Source organism: Panthera pardus, unplaced genomic scaffold, assembly GCF_024362965.1.
Source record: "Panthera pardus isolate Hobbes unplaced genomic scaffold, ASM2436296v1 HiC_scaffold_10, whole genome shotgun sequence".
NCBI lineage: Eukaryota > Metazoa > Chordata > Mammalia > Carnivora > Felidae > Panthera > Panthera pardus.
Window position 1 is genome coordinate 8,397,474 of NW_026526655.1, and position 25,089 is coordinate 8,422,562.

Consider the following 25,089-nt stretch of genomic DNA (forward strand, 5'->3'; position numbering starts at 1 on the left):
AGCGGGAGCCCCCGAAGTTCCTTTGTTAAATGGATATCTAATACATATGATAGCTATCAGATATGATATGCTTAACACATAGTTAAGCAGATATGAGGTTTTTTTTTAAAGGTATTGGCGGAAACTAGAATGTACCCTCTTAGCTCCTATAAATGCACACTGATATATAGTATCTGTCCGACACACAGTTGCATCTTTTGGCTTTGGGGGACGTGGGAGCAGGGCATTTCAACCAAACCGTTGAAGGCACCCAGCTTCTGGTTTTTCCTCAGAGGATGAAGCAGATTTGCAAACGGACGAATGCCATCAGAAGAGACATGATGTGTCACGTCAGCCACGACAAGAGCTGGACAGGCCCGGGACCAGGGAGAGCTCGCTCTATGTCAACACCTAAGTGTGCCTACATCGCCTGACGGCACCGGGGGCGGTGGAGCCGGCCCAGGCAGACGCATTCACCCGGCAGACACCTGTCGGGTGCCTCATCGTGCGGGACCCCCAGCCAGGCGTGGGAGCCAGGGATCCCCCCGCCAGAGAGGTGGTGGGAAGTAGGCCGGCTCTCCGTTCAGACTTGACAACAGATCCCAGGGGAGGCTCTCCAGGTGGGCACGGTCCTCAACAAGGAGCTGCTAGCCACCTGCCCAGCAAGGGCTTGGTGGGAGGCACACCATGGCAAGTACAGGGTGTTTTTCCTAAGGGTGGGCCCTGTGAGATGGCTGTTCTCGAATGTCAGTTCCAGTAGCAAAGACAAGTAGACGTTAAGCTGCCCGGAGGGGCAGGAAAGGCTGTGTGTGTGTGTGTGTGGCATTCAGCCAGTCCTGAACTCTGAGTCAGGACTGCCTGGGGCCAAAGGGGGGAAATTTTTCCACCGGGGAAGTAACACCAGGAGGCAGATGGAGAGGCAAAAAAAAAGAAAAAGAAAAAAAAAGTATATACTTATGCTGCATTGTTACAGAAATATTTAAGGCACCACCAAAGGGAAAAAAAAATGCAGGCTGGAGGGGACAGGGTGTCCTGGGGAAGAGCTTCAAGGCCCAGGGTCAAGGTGGGGGGTCAACTGAGAAGGACCCTGTCAGCCAGGGTTTGATTAGATTTGATCCCTAAGGGACACAGGAGTCACAGAAATGACATCCCATGATGACGTGCTAGAAACCTCATTCTGGGGTGACGGACGGTGGACCGTGGCAGGGAGAACCACTGGGGGAGAAGAGATGGCTCAGGAGGGCAGAGGGGAAGGGCCAGGGCTGGGAGAGGGAAGGCTGGCTCAGGTGTTTGGGGGTGTTAACGCCATTCCCTGAAGCAGGGGGCTGAGGGGACGGTGGTGTTCCCCTAGGAAGCACAGACTCAGGGTGCTGCGGGACATACCTAGCACCTGGGGCAAGTCTACAATGGAATGGGATTTTGTGTCTGCAGGATGTAATGGAGACCCCAGCACAAGCAGGATGGGTGGGGACCGGAAACGGGGCATTTTAGGAGGAAGAGGGGTGATTTGGGGACCAAGCCGACAAGGCAGTGGGATGTGGGGGTGGGTGAGTGACCAGGAATGTGGTCAGCAGCGGCAACCTCGAGAGATGCTGAGCGTCCCCTGAGGCTGGAAACTGCAAGGTCACCGGTGGCCGTGGCAGCAGTAACCTGAAGTCACTGCCAGACGCTGCGGACTATGAAAGGGGGGGAGGGGGCAGGGAGGCAGCCAGAGAGGACCTGGGGAGGGCACTTGGGGACCAGAAAGGCCTGGGGGAAGGAAAGCAGCAGGAAGGGAGGTTGAAGGTGGAGCAAAGGAGGTGTTAAATGATGGCTGAGTTTGGACAGTGACAGGAGGAGAGGGATCCATAATCCATGGAGGGGTGAGGCTGGGGGCGGGGGTGCTGAGGGAGGGCTGGGGGGCACACATCTGACGCTGGGGTGACAGAGGGTCTTGAATTGTGCAGGGTGACTGTCTTTTTGTTTTCAGTCTTTCTTTTCTTGATTAAAAAACCAGTTAATCATGGTTTGCCCTCCCAGTACCTAGACACAACCACTATTAACATTTGATATCTTAAATTCAAGTATAGGGGCGCCTGGATGGCTCAGTCGGGGCCAACTCTTGATTTTGGCTCAGGTCATGATCTCACGGTTCGTGAGATTGAGCTCTGTGTCGCTTGGGATTTTTTCTCTCTCTCCACCTCAGCCCCACTTGTGCGTGCGTGCGTGTGTGTGTGTGTGTGTGTGTGCACGCACACACACTCTCTCTCTCAAAATGAATAAAAACAAACAAATTGCAAATATATACTTTAAAAAATACAACCTGTGATCACTGTAAGAGGCTGGCAGGCTGGATCCACCCAGTTTTATGATTTGCTTTTTCACTTAGCAATATATTGTGAGGCTCTCCCCATGTATGAAATATTCTTCTAAAACATTATTTTCAATACCATTTTGTGTGGATATGTAATTTACGTAAACAGCCTTCCGCTTTGGGCATTTAGATTTTTCCTCATGAATAACACTGCAATAAATACCTGGTACACAGAGCTGTGAATAGCTGATTACTTCTCAGCATAAAATCCTAGCAGTGCGATTACTGACTCCAGAGGGAGTTGTATCCCCAATGTGTGCAGTACATATTGTCAGGGGTCCCCAAGATCACTGAGATTCTCGATATATGCTCTTGGCCATACTAGGTTATCAGAGCCGACTGGCTGAACGGAGTCACGTAATCTTTGACGAAAGATCCTGAGAGTTGACCGGAGGGAGCACCCTGCCTCTGCCACCACCGACTGACCCAGCACATCGGGATTATGTACATTGGGACTCTGGGATCACGACCTTGAGCTGAAATCAAGAGTCGGATGCTCAACCGACGGAGCCACCCAGGTGCCCCAAAGATAATCTTAAAAATTTTAAAGATGATCATTTTGTGTCCTCTCTCCCATGTTAAAAGCACGATGAAATTTTCTTAGTTCCCACTATCACTTCCGTTCAAAAATATATTATAAGCCAGATTTACTAGGAGCTGACTCTTGGCTGTATTCCGGATCCAAAAAGCAAACACCAAAGCTCTTAGATATCAATGACATTCTTGGGACAATCAGGGAATACTGATACACTACACGATATTATGCGAATGTGGGCTTTCTTAGGTGTGATAGATAATGTGGTTAAGCACAGGATGCTCTTATTCTTAGGGGACGTGTTGCAAGTTTGCAGCCTTCTTTCAAACAGTTCAGCCAAGCGAGTATGCGTGTGTAAGTTATATACTATGCACACGGAAGGAGCCCGAGGGAAGATGTCAAGGTGGCGATACGTTAATAGTTGGAAGCTGAGTTGAAAAATACTGATAGTAAGTTTAAGAGAAAAAAAGCATGGTGCTAGTAACTTAAAATAACCCTGAAATGTGAAGCGCATGGCGGCTAGTTTTGAGACCAAATCACACGGATCACCGATCCACAGGGTGGGCCTGGAAATTCTAGGCTGAGTCCCACACGAGCGGGGTCTGGCTGCGGGGCTCCGGCATGCCAGCATCCATCCACGGAGCTCCGAAAGGGCAGGCCTTTCCGCATTGTGCTTGTGGCTGCATCCCCAGGGCCTGGTTGTTAGTTACAAATTACTACAGAGTAAAACTGGAAACAGCCAAACTGCCCAGCTACAGGGAATAAGTGAGTAAAATGTGTCACGTTCCCTTGAACTATTTTATGGCCGGTATTTGTTGAAGGAATCAAGAAATGCCAGTTTTCTGCCTGCTCTCTGTAACCCCTTGGTTTGTACCTGTTTCTCTGCACCTGTTTCTCTGGACAGCTGGACTGCTTGGGCTGGGGTTCCCCCAGAGCCCACAGGGTTCCCAGGGAGATCAGAGGCTCTTGGGTAACCACACTGTAGTTTTGTTGACATAAACGGTAGGAGCAAGGCTCTGAAGAATGAAGAAACCTGGGCCGCTAAACACACATAGGGTTGCTTTAAAAAGTGAGTGTGTTTACTTAAGCCAAGTTGATTTGGTGTCTGAACCTGTGATACTCCACCCGAACAGAAGAACAAAAGGCCTGGGGTGGCGGCTGAGAAAAGAAGGACTAGAGTCGCGTCTGGGTGGACCCACTGCTCCTTCTGGTCCTTTCCTTTGAAATTACATTTGGCCAACACTTGGCTTCTTCAGGGCAAAGTGCCTGGAGATCCTGCAATCCTACCACTTCATTTTCTGGAAGAAGAAACCTCAAGTGAAGGAGACAACATCTTTCCCCTCAAAAATTCCCAAGAGATAAATAATGAAGAGATAAATGCTTTCCAACGTGAACGTTTTATTTCGGAGTTTTCAATACACGCATCTTACGCTGCAGGTAAAACAAAGCTTAAGAAATCCCCGCCTCCTTTAGCCCGGACTTACACTGGGTACCCCGTCCTGTGGCCGCCAGGGGTGACGGGCCGGCACAGGGGCTCGTCGGCGCTGCGCTGCACACCGGCCAGGCCCTTCCGCCTCATCTTCCCCGTGTTGGTCATGATCTGGTGGAAGGAAAGGGGAGATGGGCTGGAGAAATCACCTACTTGAAAGCTGACCTAGAGGTAGCAGATGCTACACGCAATAAAGTAACCTATAGGAGTAAGAGGCTTTGCAAACAAGTGAAGAAGGATCACACAGTATTCAGATACACGGAAATTTGGGGAAAAATTCCTTTAGGTTTGCGTATTATGCCATTATAAATTAAAAAAAAAAAACAAAAAACCAGACCATGGAAAAGAGAAGAAAACAGTTGAATACAGTAACAATTACATCTCTGGGAAGACTGAGTTTTGAAAGTGAGAAGAAAAAAAAGATAGGCAGATTTGGTTTCATAAAAAGGTAACCTTTCCAGTGGTGCCTGAGTGGCTCAGTCCATTAAATGTCCAATTCTTGATCCTGGCTCAGGTCATGACCTCATGGTTCGTGTTGGGCTTTGCGCTCATAGTGTGGAGCCGGCTTGGGATTCTGTCCCCCCTCTCTCTCTGCCCCTCCCCTGCTCACACTCTCTCTCTCAAGAAATGAAAAAGCTTTAAAACAATTAAAAAATATTTTTTTAGTGTTTTATTTTTGAGAGAGATAGAGAGCGATAGAGAGATAGAGCACACAAGTGGGGGAGGGGTAGTGAGAGAGGGGGACACAGAATCCAAAGCAGGTTCCAGGCTCTGAGCTGTCAGCACAGAGCCTGACGTGGGGTTCGAACCCACAAACCGTGAGATCCTGACCTGAGCCGAAGGTAGATGCTTAACTGACTGAGCCACCCAGGTGCCCTTAAAAAAATTTTTTTTTAAGTAAAAAAAGTAACTTTTCCACCTATATATTAGAGATAAGCCAAATGAACGGGTAAACAGCACACTGGGAAGAAATATTTCCACATATTTAACAGATGAAAGGTTAAGACTTTCATTAGGTAAGTAGCTCGTACAAATCGGTAGGTGAAACAGTCCATTAGTGATCAAAGAATTCCAATAGTCAAGTCACAAAATAGAAGAGATCGCCAGTAAATGAAGGAAAAAAATGATCAACTTTACAAGTAATTAGAAATACAATTTCACACAAGAAAGTATCATTTTTCAACTATTAAATGAGTGACAATTAAAGAAAGGATCCCACCCGCTGCTGGCAGGAATCAAAAGCCTTAGTGGCAGGGAAAGCTGAGTAATGTTCAATTACTTTGGGAAGTAATTTGGTGTTTTCAGTAGTCGTAACGATGTTCACATCTTTGGGTGTAAACCCTAGTGGAAGAACCCCAAATACAGGAAACATCAAATAAACAAAGTTGCTTGCTACAAAACTGTTATAGAGTAAAACTGGAATAATCTAGGTGTCCAGTAATAGGGGAAGAATTAAGTGAAACACACATATTCATCTGAAATAGTAAGTGGCCTTTTACAATGATAAAGACTAGGTTATGAAAAATATGCTTATTTAAAACATTTACTAAAAGATTATAAAGCTGTACATAAATGATGCCTTCAATTATGCTAAAATTACACAAAAGGCTGGAAGGAAATATACACTAAAATGAATACAGTGATAGATAGGATAGTAGAACCAAGAGGAATTTTTCTCCTCTTTCTTTTCCAAGTGTTCTCTAATACGATTATATTAACACTTCAGAAAATTTGTTTAAAAGAGAAATGACTGTAAAACTAGTGAAATCTGAATAAGGTCTGTGGATTGTGCCAGTGTGGATTGCCCGCATGATATGGCACTACAGTCCTACAAGATGGGATCCCTGGGAAAACTGGAGGGAAGGGTACACGGGACCTCTCTACACTTTTTCAGATTCCTGTGAACCTAGAATTATTTGAAAATAAAAAGTAAAAACAACAACAACAAAGCAGACACTTTTGTAAAAATTGGAATTACATCTTTGATTTCTTGATTTTTGCTGAGAAGTTACTAGGGTCTATCTAGTGTTCGAGGTAGGGAGAACAAAGGGCCTCACTGTGCTGTGGGGCCAGCACCAGCGAGGGAGGGTGGGCAGGGTGGGCCGCACCTGGGCTGGTGAAGATAGGGGCGGACAGGTGGGAGTGTGAAGGGGAGCAGGACAAGAGGAAAGAGAAAGTGTGAGCTTCTGGGGAGGAAATGGAACATAATTAGTTTTTTTTTAATGTTTATTTTGAGAGACAGAGACAGAGAGAGAGAGAGAGAGAGCGCGAGCAAGGGTAAGTGGGGGAGGGGCAGAGAGGGAGACACAGAATCGGAAGCAGGCTCCAGGCTCTGAGCTGTCAGCACACAGCCTGATGTGGGGCTCGAACTCACAAACCGCGAGATCATGACCTGAGCCGGAGTGGGATGCTTAGCCACCTGAGCCGCCAGGCACCCCGGAAACGGAACGTAATTAAGCTTTCCAGATAAGAACTAGCAGGCAGTACCCTTTGTATCTCCTGTGCGATCTGCAAAAAGAGGCTATTTTAACCGCAATCACTTCACTCCGCCGGCTGCTTTTACTCGGACTTCCGTTCGGGTCACGGTCGTGCTGCCCCATCTAGTATGCGGGGTAACTTTACAGGCTGCACGACCCATCAGGGAAGCAGGCCCCTCAGGTCCGATTCTCAAAGGCACCCCAGGAACACTCGTGTTTCTCTTTCCCTCTCCATACTTCCCGACAGAACGCCTGGGTCTTTCCAAAGAAGGCTCAGAAGGTGAAGTCCTTAGCTACTGGAAAAGGGGAGACGGTGAATAGGTGCCTTCCAGCCCCACCCTCCCCCTGCCCCTCCACTCCACGGTCCTTCTGAGCTCACCCTCCCAACTCCTTCCTAGAGGAGAGGGAACGTATCACGTGCACTGGAGAGTGTTTCAGCCTTTGGAAAACCGTCGGCCGTACCACCTCCCCCCACCCTTTTATTTTAAGATCTTATTTTCAAGTAATCTCTACACCCAGCATGGGGCCTCAAACTCACAACCCTGAGATCAAGAGTCGCTCGTTCTACGGACTGCGCCCGCCAGGCTCCCCAGCCGTACCGTCTCTTTAAAGCCACACAGGCCTACGAAATAACTTGAGGTGGATGGTATGTGTCTTTTCCAGGGGATGAAGAAACGGAGTCTGGCCTGTGGGCCAGAACTGTCTGGGCTGTTACTCAAACGCCTGAGGAAAGGCCCTTGGGGAAGAGGGTTAAGTGTGCAGGACCCGGCGTGTCAGAGCAGCTGCCTTGCAGAAGGGTCTGTTTCCTTCTCACCCGACAACGTGCTGTGCTTGTAGCGTGAGCCACACGGTAGCCCACAGGTCCCCAGGCCCCTCTCTGGGCCCCTCACTTTCAGTGCGGCCCTTTTAGGCCAGGAAGATCTGAAACGATACCTAGTCCAACAACCTGTGGACGATACTGAGTTCTGCAGAAATGCTGCGGCGGCCGTTGGGAGAGAGAATGGAACGGGTCCCTGGCAGCCACCTTATTCGTCCAGAGGACTCAGCCTTCATCTGTGTGACAGATGGAGATTTTACTTGAAAGCAGGTTCTGCTCCTAAAAAAATGCAGCTTATTGAACCACAATAAAAAAATGCCGCATATGATTTAGCCAAATGTAATTTATTTAATAGCAAAAGATGGTCAACACATGTCAATCGAGGTAAAAAATGTTATTTCCCATTGACTAATTTTCGAGAATTGGCAGATCACATAAGTTGTGACATGTTAATAAAGCAGGACGAATTTTTGTAAGGAAACACAAGTTCTCTCTCTCTCTCTCTCTCTCTCTCTCCACCCATCAATCCACCCACCACGCAAAAGATGACATGGAGGCTGAAGCAGACACTCTTTGCGGTCGACCCAATATTCATTCTCTCCTGACCAACAGTACTCTGATTCTATTGGCACGCAAATGCTTCTACTTAAAAATACTCCCCCCTGGGGCGCCTGGGTGGCTCAGTCGGTCGAGTGCCCGACTCCGGCTCAGGTCACGATCTCGCGGTCCGTGAGTTTGAGCCCCGCGTCGGGCTCTGTGCTGACAGCTCAGAGCCTGGAGCCTGCTTCCGATTCTGTGTCTCCCTCTCTCTCTGACTCTCCCTTCGTTCACACTCTTTCTCTCAAAACTAAATGGACATCAAAAAAAAATTTTTTTAAATAAAAACATACTCCCTTTTGCAGACTCCCTTGCAGCTAGGGGTCACGTGACCCAGTTCTGACCAGTAAGAATCCAGCGGAGGTCGCCAGCTGGAACCCTGGGAAGGAGCACCATAGAAGGGGTAGATTTGGCTGGTCTGCCTGTTGGGCCTTCTTCCTGACTTTATCATGGGTTTGTGCCGGGAGCTCCCTCTGCCGTCTCGTGACCAAGAGGCCACAAGCGTGTGAATGAGGGGCTCCCTCACTGAGGCAGAACTACCATGGAGTGGATGAAACTGAAGCTTCAAGACCCAGAAGAAGCCCTAGCAATGTGTTCACATGGTCCAATGTTTTTGTAACATTTGCAAAAGTAGGATATTTTAACTGCAAGCACTTAATACTGCTGTTTCTTTCTACTCTGACTTCCCTTCTGCTGTTTCTTCCTCCTCTGACTTCCCTTGTCATACTTCCCTTCACGTTGGTGGCGTGGTGTTGGGATTTAGCTAACGGGGGACAATTTGGGACTTAGCTAAGGGGGCGCTGAGTCTCGATGACATTTAATTCAGGTTTCGAATAGATTCATATGATTCCCAATCATGGTCCACAGACAAACCTTCGCTAGCTGTCCTGGGGTAGGAATGGCTTCTAGAAATTCCCTGCGTTGTCAGAGTATTTATGAATAATCAGTGTGCAAGAAAACTTGAAATATCCCCAAATCTTACAGCTTATTTGTGGAAGACACTCGAGGAGGGAGTTCTCAAATTTAGCGACAATCCTAAAAATGTATACAACAGCATTACCAAAAACTAAATGTGAGGCCAAAAGATTTTTCCAGTCTATCAATAATGAGAAACAAAATTTGATCATATATGTTACAGGAAGGACAAATTTCCTTTTCTCTCCGTGGAAAACATTACAGACTCATTATTATATAGGTAGAGGCAATTAAAAGGCATAAAACAAAAACCAACCAACAAAAACCCCTATAAGGTATGCAAGGCAGCTAATTAATAAAAACATCACTTTTCTGTCAATTCTTAAAATGTGAATTTTACTGTGATTTATTTTCTCATTCTCATTCGGATTAAGTATCCACTTCATAAGTAACTCTGTATTCCTTTATTGAAAGAAAGCCTTCCCAAGCCCTGTAAACCAGAGGTCCCACAAAACCTGGGTCTTCCCTTCATACTGACAGGCAGAGTGTCGAAAGACATGCAAAGAGCCTGGAGTCCACATCCTTCAGTATTAGCAGCGGGATGGACAGGTTCTCCGCGTTTTGCAGCTGGGCCAGTCCTAACTAATAAAGGAAAGAGAAGGTGCAGAGAGAAATGGAAGAATAACCGAAGGAACAGTGGTATTGCCTCTGGGTGGGTGGAGTTTTATTATGGTTGTTTAGACTGTTTATTTGGACTTTCCCATAATAAGCATGTATTTCTTTCTTTTTTATTGTTCTATTTTATTTATTTTTTATTTTGGAAAAGGCTTTAGAGGGACTTTTTTTTTAATATGAAATTTATTGTCAAATTGGTTTCCATATAACACCCAGTGCTCATCCCAACAGGTGCCCTTCTCAATGCCCATCACCCATCCTCCCCTCCCTCCCACCCCTCATCTTTTTTTTTTAATGTTTTTAATTTTTTCTTTTTAACGTGTTATTTATTTCTGAGAGAGTACAAGCAGGGAAGGGGAAGAGAGAGGGACAGAGGATCCGAAGCAGGCTGTGTGCCGACAGCAGCGAGCCCGATGTGGGGCTTGAACTCACGAACCGCGAGATCGTGACCTGAGCTGAAGTCGGAGCCTCAGCTGAGCCATCCAGGCGCCCCTATTTCTTTTATAATTAGAAGGAAGCATACACAGGGCACCTGGCTGGCTCAGTAGCAGGAGCAGGTGACTCTTAATCTTGGGGTTGTGAGTTCAGGCCCCACATTTGGTATAGGGATTAGTTAAAAACAAACAAACTTAAAAAAAAAATACAAGAAACAAACTGACAAAGAAATGGATTTGGAATATTTGCGGCTTGGGATTTTTTTCACCTGCTTGTTTGGTTGTGTTTTCACACACAAGAATATGGACTTTTGGTTCCAACTCATCTCCCAATATGTAGAGAGCACTGAGACTTCAACTATCAGTCAGGCAGGGCAGGAATACCTGAAAAGTGATCAGAATAAGCTCCAAAGTGGAGACACATTTGAAAAAAGAAATCTGAAAGCAAAAACTGCAAACCGAGGCCCTTCCGTGTGTTTCCACGGCGGGCAGTGGGATGGCAGGGGCCCGGAGCCCTGCCCTGTCTCCGACGGGCTCGGCCCTGCACCCTGGCCAGCTGCGCCCGCCGCCCAAGTGGCAAAGTTTCCGTGGCCCAGACTCGGGCTTCAGGATCACTGGGGCGGGGTGGGGGGTGGCGGTAATAAAGATTCAGATTCCCAGGCCCGCCTCCATACACACATTCTTTGGAGGCAGGGCTAACCCGTCCTTCAGGCAATCTCTGGAAAACTAAACGAATTTGGGTCTTCATTCGACAGAGGGAGGAAACGGTGGGAAGGGAGTGATGAGCTTTTACAGCAGGCATCCCCCTCAAAATGAGTTTATGCAGGAAACTTAGACCAGACAGAAACTGTGAATATGCCACAGCTGGAGTTCTCTGAATTTTCAGACGCAGCGGGCAATTCACTGGAAAATCGACAGCTCTTCCAGAAGGTGGCACAGCTTAGTGGGACAGGGCAAGGGCAAGCAGCTTCAAATAAACCTGAGAGTGTCCCTTACCCTTTCTCAGCCTCAGCTCTCCTGTCTAGAAAATGCGACACTAGCAGGATTTCCCCCGTAGTTTGTTGGGAGGGACCAAATTAAATGGAGTCAGATGTACGAAGTGGTCTGCACAGGGCTTGGCCCATGACGTGTGCTGAACTGATTTAAGACGTGCCCATTACTGTTGTTAAAGGTAATTAATAATAGGTTTAAACTGTGAAATAAAAACAAAAAGCTGAGATTCTGTGATACGTATCCATGCCCCTTTTAACCGAGGCGACAAAGCTATTTAGATCAGGGCACTCTTTTCAGGAAGGATTAAATGATTGTTCAGCATAGTATGGATGATACAAAAAAAAAAAAAAAAAATTCAGAACTAAGCAAGGAGAAGTTGGCAAATCATCAGTCTTGACCTGCTGACAGTCACGGCCTAAAGAAGAAACAAGGCGTGCTGCTTTCTACCAGAATTACGAGTAAGCAGCACATTTCTCGTGACCATGGCCACGCTCAGGCAAGCTTAGGAAGTGACCTGTTCTCTCGTCCCAGCTTTCTGAGTTCTCAGTGGTTGGCAGCACTGTTTGTGGCCTGGGCTCTGCTGTGCACAGGAGCGGTTTGCTTGCACTCGGGAGGGTCAGGATGGCAGCGGGGCCCTTCTGGGAAGGGCGTGGCTCCAAATGCCTAGCAGGGGGTGAGCCACTGGGTCCAGGAATCCTGGGAATGGTTTCCTTCCATCCCCCAATACCGATGGGCTGCCCCTGCCATACCTCCACCCTCACCCCCAAGCCAGTAGTTTCTAAATCATTGGTGTGTACCATACCCAGTTCCTGGGATTATGGTAAGGAGGCCTGAGGAGGGTCCTAGGCTCTATCGTTAAGCCCCATTGAGGGTCTGGGGCTTTGAGAGAGCCTGGGCTAGTTCTGTCCTGCAGGACAGTATCTGCTGCCCCACTTGCCACTCCTTGCTGTTACCTGCATCCCTACCAAGGGCACAGTTTCGTCTGCTCTGTGTCTTTCATAAACTTCTCAAAGGTGACAGCTAGGTCTTAAACTTTTTGGCATTCTGCTATGTGTTAGGCAAATGGCACGAATTCGGTGAAAACTTTTTGAATATAATATTCTGATACAATGTTTCAAAAAGTCAGTATCTTTCAAGTGATCTTGAAAAATCTACAATCTACCTCGTACATCAGAAGAGGAGGCGTGAGTGCTTTTGGGCACACAGTCCCTGGTGAAATGTCTTCTGTTTTTAGCGGGTTCCCTCGTTGGGCACGAGCAGTTACGGAGATACGAACTCAAAGCCTTGTGGGTACCGGAGCCAAAGGCACGGCTCTTTGAAATCAATGAGCCCCACACAGAGGCTGGCGGGCTGTCGATTTCAAATCAAGATCGGGGGACTGAGGGCAGCTTAGGAAGACTGATGGGCAGAGACGGCAAAACTGGGAGTGTCCAGTAACCCAGTGGCTGCCCCACATTGTTTTCTAACTTTAGAATTGCTTCCATGACGAGATCCTACAGTGACCTGGTGTGGAGGGTTGAAAAGTGGCCCCAAGTAGATACGCTCATGTTCTAACCCCACGAACTTATGGATGTGGTGAATGTGACATTTGGCAAAGCGGTCTCTGCAGATGTAATTAAGTTAGTGATCTCGAGATGAAGCCATCATCCCAGATTATCCTAGATTCACGACAAGTGTCCCTATGAGACACAAAAGAGAGAAGGGGAGAAGGCCCTGTGGAGATAGAGGCGGAGTCTGGAGGGGTGCAGCCACCAGCCAGGGAACCCCTGGAGCCACCGGAAGCTGGAGGAGCATGGGAGCCTCTCCCCCAGGGCCTTCAGAGGGGGCGTGGCTGTGTGGGCCTCTTGATTTTGGACTTCTGGCCTCCAGAACTGTGAGAGGATAAACTTCCGGTGTTTTATACTAATTTGTCCCTCTGGCACCAGGAAGCTAAGACACTGGGTCTTCTCGTTTATATAATGAATCTTTCTGTACTTTGTACTCGTGTTACTCATATTTCCACCAAAAAGTAACTGACAAACGTGCAGGGAAATTTTCTGCTGGATTCAAAGATGTCCTCCTGGTAAAAGGATAGTGAAGATATGTGAGGGAGATTTAGAACTGCACGCTAGGGTAAAATGACGCCATTTCCAGATGCCATTACCCTGGGTTACCGGTTGGTCTGAAACTCTGCAACTGTGCCCCACCAAGCGGCACGGTTAAGCTGGGAGTCCCAGACGTTCTGTGCCTTGGTTTTTGTTGCTGTTGAAAAACCTTCACCATCCTCAACCTAAGATCGCATAAGCATTTACTTCACCTGGGAGAGGGGCTGTAAATCGCTCTGCATTCACACTTGGTTTCGGTTCGCCAAGTTCTGTGAATGTCCTTGCTGACCATCACATGCCTGCGTGGTTGTGTCTGTGGGAAAGTCCCAACACTGCAGGGCTGGGTTCCCGGTGGTGGCTTCCACCCTCTGAAGATGCCCCACCCACTTGCCTGTTCCATTCTCATCTCCTGCCTATGTAGCAAAAGAGTCTTGCATTCGTTCATTCAATATTTTATTTTTGAGAGAGAGAGAGAGAGACAGACAGACAGACAGACAGGGCGAGTGCGTGAGCAGGGGAGGGGCAGAAAGAGGAGACACAGAATCCAAAGCAGGTTCCAAGCTCCCAGCTGTCAGCACAGGGCCTGATGTGGGGCTCGAACCCAGGAACCATGAGATCATGACCTGAGCCAAAGTCAGACCCTTAACCGACTGAGCCACCCAGGTGCCCCAGGAGAGCCTTGCTTTCAAAAACGCACACCTTATCAAATGGAGCCCAGTCCCTCCCTGCCAAAGTCAGTGCTCTTCCAAAGGGAAACAAAGCCTAGTTAGGGCTTCAGACTTCCATCAACAACTTGGAACCCAACTGCCTCATTTCCAACGTTTCTGGAGCACCTCCCTACTTGACTGAAAGTAAACAGAGCCTCCACAGTCAGATTCCTTTGATCCTTGAGACGTTCAAAAGGCTGTGATGGGCTATAGGCCTTGACCATGACCAGAGGCAAGGTGGTGGGTGGTGGTGGTACGGGGGGTAAGGGTGGAACCCCGGCAGAGCCTCTTTGGGTCATCTCCCTTCACTCCTGCCCCCTATAGTCCATTTTCCATCATGCAACCAGAATGAAAATACAAGTTCATACATTAAAACAAGTCAAACTGAGTCACTCCCCTGCTCCAGTACTCTCCCAGCTCAGGCTGGGAGAAAATCCAAAACCCTTGCCTACAAAGCTCCCACAGATGGGCTTCTGGCTGTCCTCTAACGTCGAGTTCCACCAGCAGATTCTGTACTCCAGCCTGGGGCCCCGGAAATTCCTTGACAGGTGAGGAAAACTGGGGCAGGTGTCCAGGGAGAACAGTACCCAGGGTGAGATGAGGAGGGCCAGGATGGGGGCAGTGATGGGAAGGCACTTTCTGCTTCTGTCTACTCCTACAAGGTCATGCCACCTGCACGCACATTCTTTTCCTTCTCAAGTCACTGTCCCTGACTTGTTTGTTGAGCAAGTTGTTCAAGGATTGTTGAAAGACTGGCTCCTGGCCTTCTGCTCCAGCAATGCGAGATGTCAGAGTCCACAGGACTGACCCAGTCAAACACCAGCTTCAAAATTCCAGGAGCTCCTTTTAATGCCAATGGCCTTCACTCCTGTGTGCTCTCCTGTCTGTCCCAGGAGAGCGGACAGGCCCCCATCTCTTGTTCCTCCCTTCAGAAACCTCACACTCCAACATTCCACCTGTTCATTGATGTGCTTTCTGATCAAGGTTTCGTGAGACACCTGCGGGCGGGCCCCCGACACTGCCATCCTCTCCTGGCCAATCGGCAGCTCCCTCCTCACGCCCTCCCCTGTTTAGCTGGCGGGTGGTAACCAGGGGCTCCTAGAGCTGGATGGGCATCGGAGTCAGCGGGGAGTTCTCTGAGCTCAGATGATGGCCCCATCTCAGATGTGTGACTCCACAGGCCTCTTGGATGCCCGGACTGGCCACTCAATCCATCCTGAAACACTCCTCCGTTCCGATTCCCGTGGCGCTACATTATCCTGGTTCTCCTCAAGCCTCTCCGGTCACTTTCTGTCCTTCTCAGAGGCCCCGCTTCTTGCTCCCACTCCTGACCTGCTGGTCTGCCCCTCTGTCCTCAGCCCCTCACTTTCTCTCTCTCTCTCTCCACCCTTTGCTTCGTTAGGCATCTCTTCGCCCGCTCTGATGGTTTCAGCCATCACCGGTGTGCCGATGACTTGCAAACCCGCCAGTCTTCCCTTCTACTAGATAAGGCACATGAAAATTAAGAAGCTGGACAGGTGGGTGATTACTACTGAGGCGGGCACACCTTTGGATGTTAGGAAGGCTCCTGACATGTGCCCTCGTGTTATATCCTGATCTCTTTTCTGTTCACCGACAGCTCTATCTGTGACAGGTAGCTAGGGCCACAGTGCTCTTCAGGGCTGCTGGAAGCAGATTGGCCAACACTCTCATAAACATAGTATCGTAGTATCGGAGTATCGACCAAACCACGCAGTCATGTGTCATTGCAAAGGCTAAACGCATCAATGGCCCATCTCTCCTTTCTACTTCTCCCCCACCCCCTCATGTGGTACTTACTCCCAAGTACTCCGTGGTCAGAAGCTTCTCGCCTGAGAGCTCTCCAAGCTGGGGCTGGATCAGCTCGTCTTTGTCCAGATCAGCTTCCATAGTGTCATGGTCCTCCTGTTTCAAAGGACACACGGGGGTCAGTGCTCTGGATCCCCCTGCTGCACATTCCCAGACAGCTGGGTCCCCAAGTGGGCACCTGCCAACGGAATGAGAAGGCATCTGCCCAACCACAGCAACTGGTGGGTTTGCATTTCAAACGGCTTCAGGGGCAGTCTGTCCTCTGCTCATAACCTGAACCATGAAGCCAAAAGGGAAAATACCAGCCCGCCTCTTTCGGAAGCTGGGCACCTATGGACACCTCCACGGCCACAGGTGTGAAGAGGTTCAATGAGACACTTAATAGTCTCCCTCAGTCACAGCTCTCAGAATTTCTCTGGGAGGTCAAGGGGCCATACGAATAGCCAGGCCAGTCCACCAAGAACTATGAAGCACCTTCACATGCACAGGCCTTCAGCAACTGTACGTTATAGGCTTGTTGTTCTCAAGCAGTTTACAGTCAATAAGTAAGAAGACTCATCAAAAAGAGAAGAGCTGTTTTGCTTTTGGGAAGATGGAGTGGATATACTTTTCCCTATTCCTCCCACCAAGTACGGCCTCAAAACACTGGACGTTAAATATAAAATAAACACAAGAGACCCTGAAAGACAGAGAGAAGGAGGCAGACTGGCTGGGTCCCCAAAGACACAAGGAGTGAAAGGTGCTGAGTTCCCTGGGGTTCCTTGGTTCCTTACAGATTCCACACTCGGGAGCTGAAGAAGCCAGCAGCCCAGCAACGTTTGAGTGGCGAAGACAAAAAAAGTCTCCCCAGAGCCTGATCCTCTAGCTGAAGGACCGGGAAAGGGAGGGCCTAGCAATGACAGAAGTTTTAGAAAATAACCAAACACCGCAGAAAATATTGTGGCCCCGTCCCAACCACACCTGCCAGGGCCTTCGGGAGTCCAGGCTTCTACCCTCACTGGGCTGTCATCGGGCACCCCCACATCCTCAGCTGGGGTGAGACGAGTAGGGAGGGGGAATTTCATCCCTCCTGGGCAGTAATGAGGTTCCCCCATCCCCAGGAGAGAGTGGAGACCACGTGGAGGGCCCAGCCTTCCAGCCGACAGTGACGAGATACCCCCTCTCCCTGCTCTGATGCCGTCGGAGGAGGCCCGGTGGAGATTCATGCTTTTACCACGGCCCACATGTTTCTGTGGTGCCAGGGGAGGCTCTGTGGGCAGCACTAATGAGGCACTCCTTCCTGTTCCAGTTAGAGAGATACTAGTCGAGGCTGAGTAGGGATCCGGAACTCCCACCCCTGTCTTGCAGTAACAAGGAGTCTCCTCCCATCCCCTACCACCCCTGGGTGTCAACAGAGGCTGAGTGTAAATCCTGGTCTTCTATTCACACCTGGCGGCAATGAGGAGGAGACTCACCGCCACCCCCCCCCCCCCCGCACCCCCCCCCCCCCACCGCCAGAGCAGTATCAGAAGCAGCCAGCTAAAACAGAAGGTTTCAATTAGATCAAAAGTCTTATAATCCTCAAAATATCTGGGCTTAAATAAAAAATCACTCATCATACCGGGAACCAGGAAGCTCTCTCAAACTGAACAAAAAGAGACGATCAATCGATGCCAACATCAAGGTAACGGAGATGCGACTAGAATGATCTGACATAGATTTTAAAGCAGTTGTCACAAAAGTGCTTCAATGAGCAATTACGTTCTTGAGACAAATGAAAAATTAGGAAGTCTCAAGAACATAGAAAAAGAATAAAATAAACCCAAAGCAAGCACAAGGAAGAAAATAATATAAAGAACAGATATCAGTGAAAAGGAAGAGAGAATAACAAGGGAGAAAATGAGTCAAAGAAAAAAGCTGGTTCTTGGAAAAGATTAATAAAATTATCCTGACCAATGTCAGGAATGAAACAGAAGATATTACTACAGATCCGGGAGATATCAAAAGGATGAGGGATCACTATGAGTAATTCTGCACACATGGGGTTGACAACGCAGATAAAAACACAAACTATCACAAGCCTCTCAATATGAAATTTTGATATAATTTTAAGATAACTTGAAAAGTCCTATTACTACTAAGGAAATTCCTTCATAGTTTAAAAATTCCCCTGAAAGAAATCTCTAGGCCTACGTGGTCTCACTGGAGAAATCTATCAAACTTTTAAAAAAATACCACCAATTCTATATGTTTTCAAGAAAACAAAACAGGAAGGAATACTTCTTATTTCATTTCATGAAGGTTTTGTGTTACCAAAGCCAGAGAAAGACAGTACCATAAAAAGAAAAGTACAAACGAAAGTCCTTCATGAATAAAAATGCAAAAATCCTTAACAACCAAGCTAAGAGAAAGGTAAAAAAAATCCTCAGCAAAATCTTAACAAACAGAATGGAGCAACAGATCAATTATGTTAAAAGAATTATACGTCATGACCAAGTGCAGTTTGTTCCAGCAGTGCGAGTCCGGTTCAGTATTTAAAATTTAAACATTGTAATCCATAATATTGAGGGGTTTGTGAAGAAAAAAATCATATGGTCATAGTAATGGATGGAAAAAAGGCATGAAAAAACTCAACATGACAAAAATTCTCAGAAAAATAGGAAAAGAGGAGTACTCGATAAATAATGTAGAGCTGACATTACACTTAATGATCAAAGACTGGAGGCTTTCCCCCTTAAGACTGGGGACAAGGCAAAGATTTCTGCTTCTATTCATTCTTATTCATTCCTAGTGCTAGAAGTTCTAGCCAGAGCAATAAGGCAAGAAAAAAAAAAAAGGAAATAAAAAGCATATAGATCAGAGAGGAAGAAACAGAACTGCCTCTATTTGCCCCTCCCCTGCTCACTCACTCTCTCTCAAAATAAATAAATGAACATTAAAAAAAAAAAAAAAAGAACTATCTCTATTTGGAGATGCCATGATTGTCTATGTAGAAAATCCCAAGGAATCAACCCCTCAAAAATCCTAGAACTAATAAGTGAGTTCAGCAAGGTCACAGAATACAAGATAAATATATGAAAATCAATTTCTATATACTAGTGATGAACTTAAAACACTGAAATTAAAGATACAGTATCATTTATAATTCACAAAAAATAAAAATTCTTAGGTGTAAATCCAGCAAAACATGTATAGGACTTGTAGGCTGAGAATTATAAAGTGCTAATGAAAGAAACTGAAAATCTAAATAAATGGAAAGACCTACCTTGTTCACGAACTGAAAGACTCAACATAGTTGTTAGTTCTGTCCAAATTGGTACATAAATTTACTGTAATTTCTATCAAAATCCCAGAAGGATTTTTCTGCAGATATATGCAAAATTATTCTAATTTATATGGAAAGGGCAAAGGGACTAGAACAGCTAAGAAAATTTTGAAAAATAAGAATAAGGTGGGAAGAATCAGTATACCCAGTGTCAAGACTTCTATAGGTACAGGTTTCAAGACTATGCGGTAGAGGGACAGACATAGAGATCAACAGAGCAGAATACAGAACCTCAAAACAGATGTACACAAACATGTTCAACCGATTTTTAAAAAATATTTATTTATTTATTTTTGAGAGAGAGAGCGCGAACAGGAGAGGGGCAGGGAGAGAGGGAGACAGAGAATCTCCAGCAGGCTCCGCAGAGCCGGAGGCAGGGCTCAAACTCACGAACCATGAGATCACAGCCTGAGCCAAAAATCAAGAGTCAGGCGCTTAACTGACTGAGCCACCCGGGCACCCCTGCCCAACTGGTTTTTGACAAAGGTGTAAAAGCAGTTCAATGGAGGAAGGACTGCCTTTCCAATAAATAGCGCTGGAACAACTAGACACGCATAGGAAAAAAATGGACCTCAATCGAACTCTCGTGACTTATCTAAAAATTATTTTAAAATGGATCATGGACTTAAATGTAATACTATCCAACTGTTAGAAAAAAAATAGAAGGAAGCTTAAAGATCCATGAGGCAAAGAGTTCTGGTACCTGACAACAAAAAGCACATTCCATAAAAGGAAACATTTGATCAACCGGGTTTAATTGAAAATTAAAAATCTTTTGCTGCAAGACCCTGCGAAGAGAATAAAAAGCTACAGACTGGGAGAAGAGATTTGGAAACCACATATCTGATAAAGGACTAGTATCTGATTATAGAACATACCAGAAACTCCCAACACTCAACAGAAAAAACCCAAACAATCCAATTAGAAAATGGGCAAAAGACATGAAGAGACCAAAGAGGATCTATGGGTGGCAGATAAGCACCTACAAATATTCAACATCGTTAGGCATCAGGAAAACGTAAATTAAAACCGCAATGAGATGGCACTCTTCATCTGTCAGAATGGCTAACATGAGAAATGCCGGTGAGGGGGCGCCTGGGCGGCTCAGTTGGTTAAGCTTCTGACTCTTAATTTCGGCTCAGGTCATGATCTCATGGTTTATGGGTTGGATCTCCGCTTCTGGCTCTGCACTAAGAGCGTGGAGCCTGCTTGGGATTCTCTCTCCCTCTCTCCGCCCCTCCCCTGCTCTCTTTCTCTCTCGAAATAAATAAATGTATTAAAAAAAAAAAAAAAAAAAAGAAATGCTGGAGAGGATGCAGAGAAACTGGATCCCTCATAAACTGCTGGTGGGAACACAAACTTGTCCAGCCACTCTGGGAAGATTTGGCAGTCTCTTTAAAAGCTAAACACACAACTACATGCGACCAAGCAACTATACTCTCGGGCATTTATCCCAGAGAAAGGGAAACTCATGGTCATACAATACTCTACATGAATGCGTGTAACAGCTTTCTTGTAATAACTCAAAACAGAGAATGACAGATGTCCCCATAGGAGGACGATGAGACAAACCGCAGCACACCCACACCAGGAATTACTGACACACACAAACCTGGATGACTCTCCAGTGAGCTGCGTCGTGTGAAACAAACCAGTCCTCGTGGTTATAAACTATATGATTCCGTCTATGTGACATTCTTGAAATGACAAAACTGTGGAACTGGAGAACAGATTACTGGTTGCCAGGGGGCATGGAGGACAGGGGGTGGGAGGGAAGTAGGGGTGGCTGTAAAAGGGACTTTGGTGGTCATGGAGATCCTCTGGCTCTTGAGTGTCTCAGTGGTAAAATCCTGGCTGTGGTGATATACTATGGTTTTGCCAGATGTTACCACTGGATGGAACTGGGTAGTGGGGGGACCAGCAATGAGATCAACCCAAAACAGACCAGACCTTCACCTGGCAGGGACTAAGGAAGGAATGTGTCTATGAAGGGGGCTGGGTGGCCATGGAAGTGAGAAAAGGGAGGTTGGGACCCTGAGGAAGCTGGCAGTCGAGTGTTGGTCCAGCCTTGGGGCGTAGGGATGCCCCAGGCCTGGTGACAACAGTCCCTGAGATCATCTCTAATCAATCCTTCCCCTGATTCCTTGCCCACTCAACAACCTGTAATTTGGCTCCTCTGAACTTGCCAACAAGAAGGAAGAGCTCCATCCTGCAAACATGTGTGGCCCGGTCCTTATTTTCAGACCAGTATCTGGTCATTCTGGGTGCCCTGGTCTCTTGTGAATTTGATTTATCTGAGTCAGGTGTCAAGGGATCTAAGGGCTCACCTTCCCGTGAGGGCAGCCTCCAGGCAGGGCTGTTGCTGGGGGGACAGGCCATCTCTCTCAGTTCTCTTTAGCACACAGATGGACAGGGCCATCTGCCATCACTAGATAACATCACCTAGGGCAGGCTGTCTTAAGAAAAGGGGGTTTGACTTATTCTAGGTGGTCCCCAAAGGCACAGAGCCTTCTCTAACAATCAGCATTGTCTTACTCGTGGCCTGGGCAGCTGAGCAGACACTCCCCCACCAGCTTACATACGACAGCATCTCTGTGATGCCCTCGTACTGCAGCACCATTGAAGAACCCACCTTGCATTTATTTCCATGGCACTTTACATCTGAAGCTCTCACAGTGACTCCGTCTGGATTACTTTTACTACACCTATTTTGTCTAGTGTGGACCCTGAGCCTGAGAGAAGTGACCAGTCCGCAGTGACAGGCTGGCCTGGAGGCCAGGAGTCTCGACTTTAAGCTGGGGGAAGCCCCTTTCTGCCCAGATCTTTGGGACTCCGCCCCCTGGGGCCCTGCAGAGAAGCCTGTTTCTGAGGAAGCTGAGGCTGGATTGCCCGGGTCTTCTGAGGCCCGAGGGTCCCCACGCCCGGCTGAAAGGGAGCTCAACGGGGCAGAGAGCGAAGGGCAGGGCGCAGCGGCATTCCGGAGCCCTCGGTCCCATCCTTCTCCTTCCTGTCCCGTCTAATCCCAAACAGAAAGTGCACTCCTGTCCTCCCTAGAACCACCACCTTCGAGAGCAACCTCACCCCCAGTCCCGACTCCTCTCCACGGGGCAACTGCCTTCTCCTCCCGCTGCCTTGCCTGAGTCGGCACCTCGGCCCAGCGCTAGTACACCCACTATCCTGAAATTTCACTCGGCGTCCTTAAAGGAAATGTTATCTGTGAGGCCCTGCCCGAGGTCAGCTCTGGGACAGCGAGGTGAGAGTTACAGTGCCGCCGTGGCTTAGAGTTTGGTTTACTAAAATGCCAACATCTTAGCGATCGAACAGTGTGTACATTACAGGATTATTTCAGGAAAATGGCCCTGTGGTCAGGGTCGAGTGGCAGGGAGCTCCGGGCAGTGGAGTAGTATTTCATCCCGTTTCCAGGGACCGAAGCCTTGCAGGCACTGGCTGGAAGAGGTCATATGAATCACAGTTTCACGGAGGTACGGGTGATACACCGCTCCCCTGCCAGGGCGGAATATGAAACGTTAGGAAACAACACAAACGTCCACATTCCATTTCGATGAAAAATCAGTGGTGGATGGCTAACCTCAGCCCGTGCAAGCAAGGGTGTTTCTTTCCCCTGGACAAGTACCTATGTAAGACACTCCCTTGCAAATCAACCTGTGCGCGCGCGCACACACACACACACACACACACAAGCACACACACTCTCAGCACAAGTTAAACTTGCTAGTAAGAGAGTCACTGAAGGGCGCCTGGGTGGCTCAGTCAGTGGAGCGTCCGACTTCGGCCCAGGTCATGATCTCACAGTTCATGAGTTCGAGCCCTGCGTCAGGCTCTGTGCCGACAGCATGGAGCCTGGAGTCTGGAGCCTGCTTCAGATTCTGTGTCTCCCTCTCTCTCTGCCCCTCCTCAGCTCATGCTTGCACACTGTCTCTGTCAAAAATAAATTTTAAAAACTTAAAAAAAAAAAAGAGAGTCATTGAAATATGTATTCAATTTTCTTTTTTTAGTTAAAACAAGTTGAAGCTGGGTTATTATTTTTTTTTCATCACAACTACTTTATAGTTAAATTCATTGACAACTGATAGGCCCTCCCCAATCTCTAGAAACACAGGGCAATTTCTGTATTTGGTCTCTAATATATAAAACCGTTCAATGGAAGTTAACTCGAACCACAGTGTGATACGTGAGTGCGGGGCCAGAGAGAGAACCTGGGCTCCAGAGTCGGCCTGGAGAATTTGTTTCCTCTGGTGCACGTGGTAGGGAAGCACCAAGAATATTAGGTTAGGGTAAAATGCACAAAGGCAGGAAAACGGACATGGGAGTCATGACTAAATTGATAGTTCTTGGTTAAGAAAGCATACTGAGGCTGTGAATTCGTAAAGACATGATTCTTGTCGGCGTGTCTCAGTTTCTCCATTCGTCAGATGAGATCATCTGGCCGCCTCCTTGAAAATCACGACTTACAGACTGAGGACATTTCTTAAGTTCTCCGGTTTTGAAAAGCCATGTACTGTACAGATAGAGACAAGTAACAGCCGTGGTTTTCCTAAGAAACACTACCATCAGTGAAAAGGAAGCAGAGGCACGTTAGGACTTCTGAAATGTAAAGAGCGCACGTAAAATGAGCTGCACCAGTTGGGTTGGAAAATGCAAGTTAACAAAGAGAAGCAAGAGCTTAATTCAGTGCTATTCAATCCGTTTGTGGCAGCACTTGGGAAACTATGTGCAGAGGGAGATTTGGGGAGGCAGAGGAAAGAAAGCGCTAGATGCGGTGGGAAATGTAAGCAGAGAGCCTACCAGAAACGATGCTTTGCTGATAGCGGGGCCCTTGCTCTACTTTCTCAGTGGGTGCCAAGCAGATTGAAACCACTGAGGATGTCTAAGCACTTTCTGCAACGGACAAACCCGGGAGACGTTCCGTGATAATTAGAGCGTATGTGGTCTACCGGGGAGGGAAGCGACTCCTTTCCATTAGCTTCCCCCAGTGTAGATGGGAAGAATTTTATTCTCCGCGATCCGGTGCGAGGGGCTGAGCGTGGCGGCGCCCCGGGGCCGGAAGGCACCCTGTGAAAACAGCACCAGCCACACTGCTAACTTTTCCCAGCTGCTTGTGAATTCCAAATTAAACAGATTTTGAAATCTACTTTGTGAAGCAAGGAGCTGATGGATAAGGAAATGCTTCAAGAATAGATGCCTCATTGGGATGGGTTTTAAATACCATTGTTGGGAGGAATTTTACTAAAATTACTGGTCTTTATGTACCTGAGCGGAATGCATCAGATTACTCAAGGTGCAGATCAGGGATAACTGATTACTTCCAGAAATGAAGAATGCCTCATAAAAAAGGCACTTGAGCTGAGATGAATTTAGATGTTCTAATACGAAGCTTCCCCGTAGCAGCTTGGTGATCTTATGACACTACCAGATTCTTAACTGGAGGCTTTAGATACATAATACTCCAGACAAACCAGATTCTGAGCAACTGGCCTGAAAACAAAACTAAGGTGGACCACTAAACGCATTTGAAAACTCAGATTCTTCCAGATATAATGCGGAGAGCAGAATGTATTCAAGTGGTTTCACGTATGACAAGTGAAAGTATCAAGTGTGTTTTCCACTTGAAATAATTACAAGACTTCTACCAGCAGTTTAAATTTGAGACACCTTCTCAGAACACTGAATTGCAAATCTCATTCTTTGTGAAAATAAGGGAAAATCACTCCACGTGGGAGAGAAAGGGTGGATCGAGGTGAGCTGGCGGGCAGTATAATGAACATATTTTCCCCAGCGCCATGGATCCTTCCCATTTCTGCAGCTCTGAGTGTGTGCCCGGGACTGCGGATGCAGGTGGGCCTTGGATCCTGGAGGACTCATCGTGATGTTGAGAAGTTGTT

The 25,089-nt window shown here is 47.4% G+C and overlaps 1 protein-coding gene across 6 annotated transcripts in view; it reads right to left on the reverse strand.

Annotated features, from left to right (window-relative positions):
* The window catches only part of ARMC9 (armadillo repeat containing 9), a 152,377-nt gene that overhangs the window by 17,854 nt on the left and 109,434 nt on the right, over positions 1 to 25,089 (reverse strand). For all 6 annotated transcript variants that reach the window (XM_019445604.2, XM_019445605.2, XM_019445603.2 and 3 more), the window contains 2 exons: positions 15,874 to 15,978; positions 4,352 to 4,467 (listed from right to left, as the gene is read on the reverse strand). In XM_019445604.2, coding sequence (XP_019301149.2) covers positions 4,352 to 4,467; positions 15,874 to 15,978 — 221 coding nt within the window. The remainder of the gene's footprint in view (positions 1 to 4,351; positions 4,468 to 15,873; positions 15,979 to 25,089) is intronic.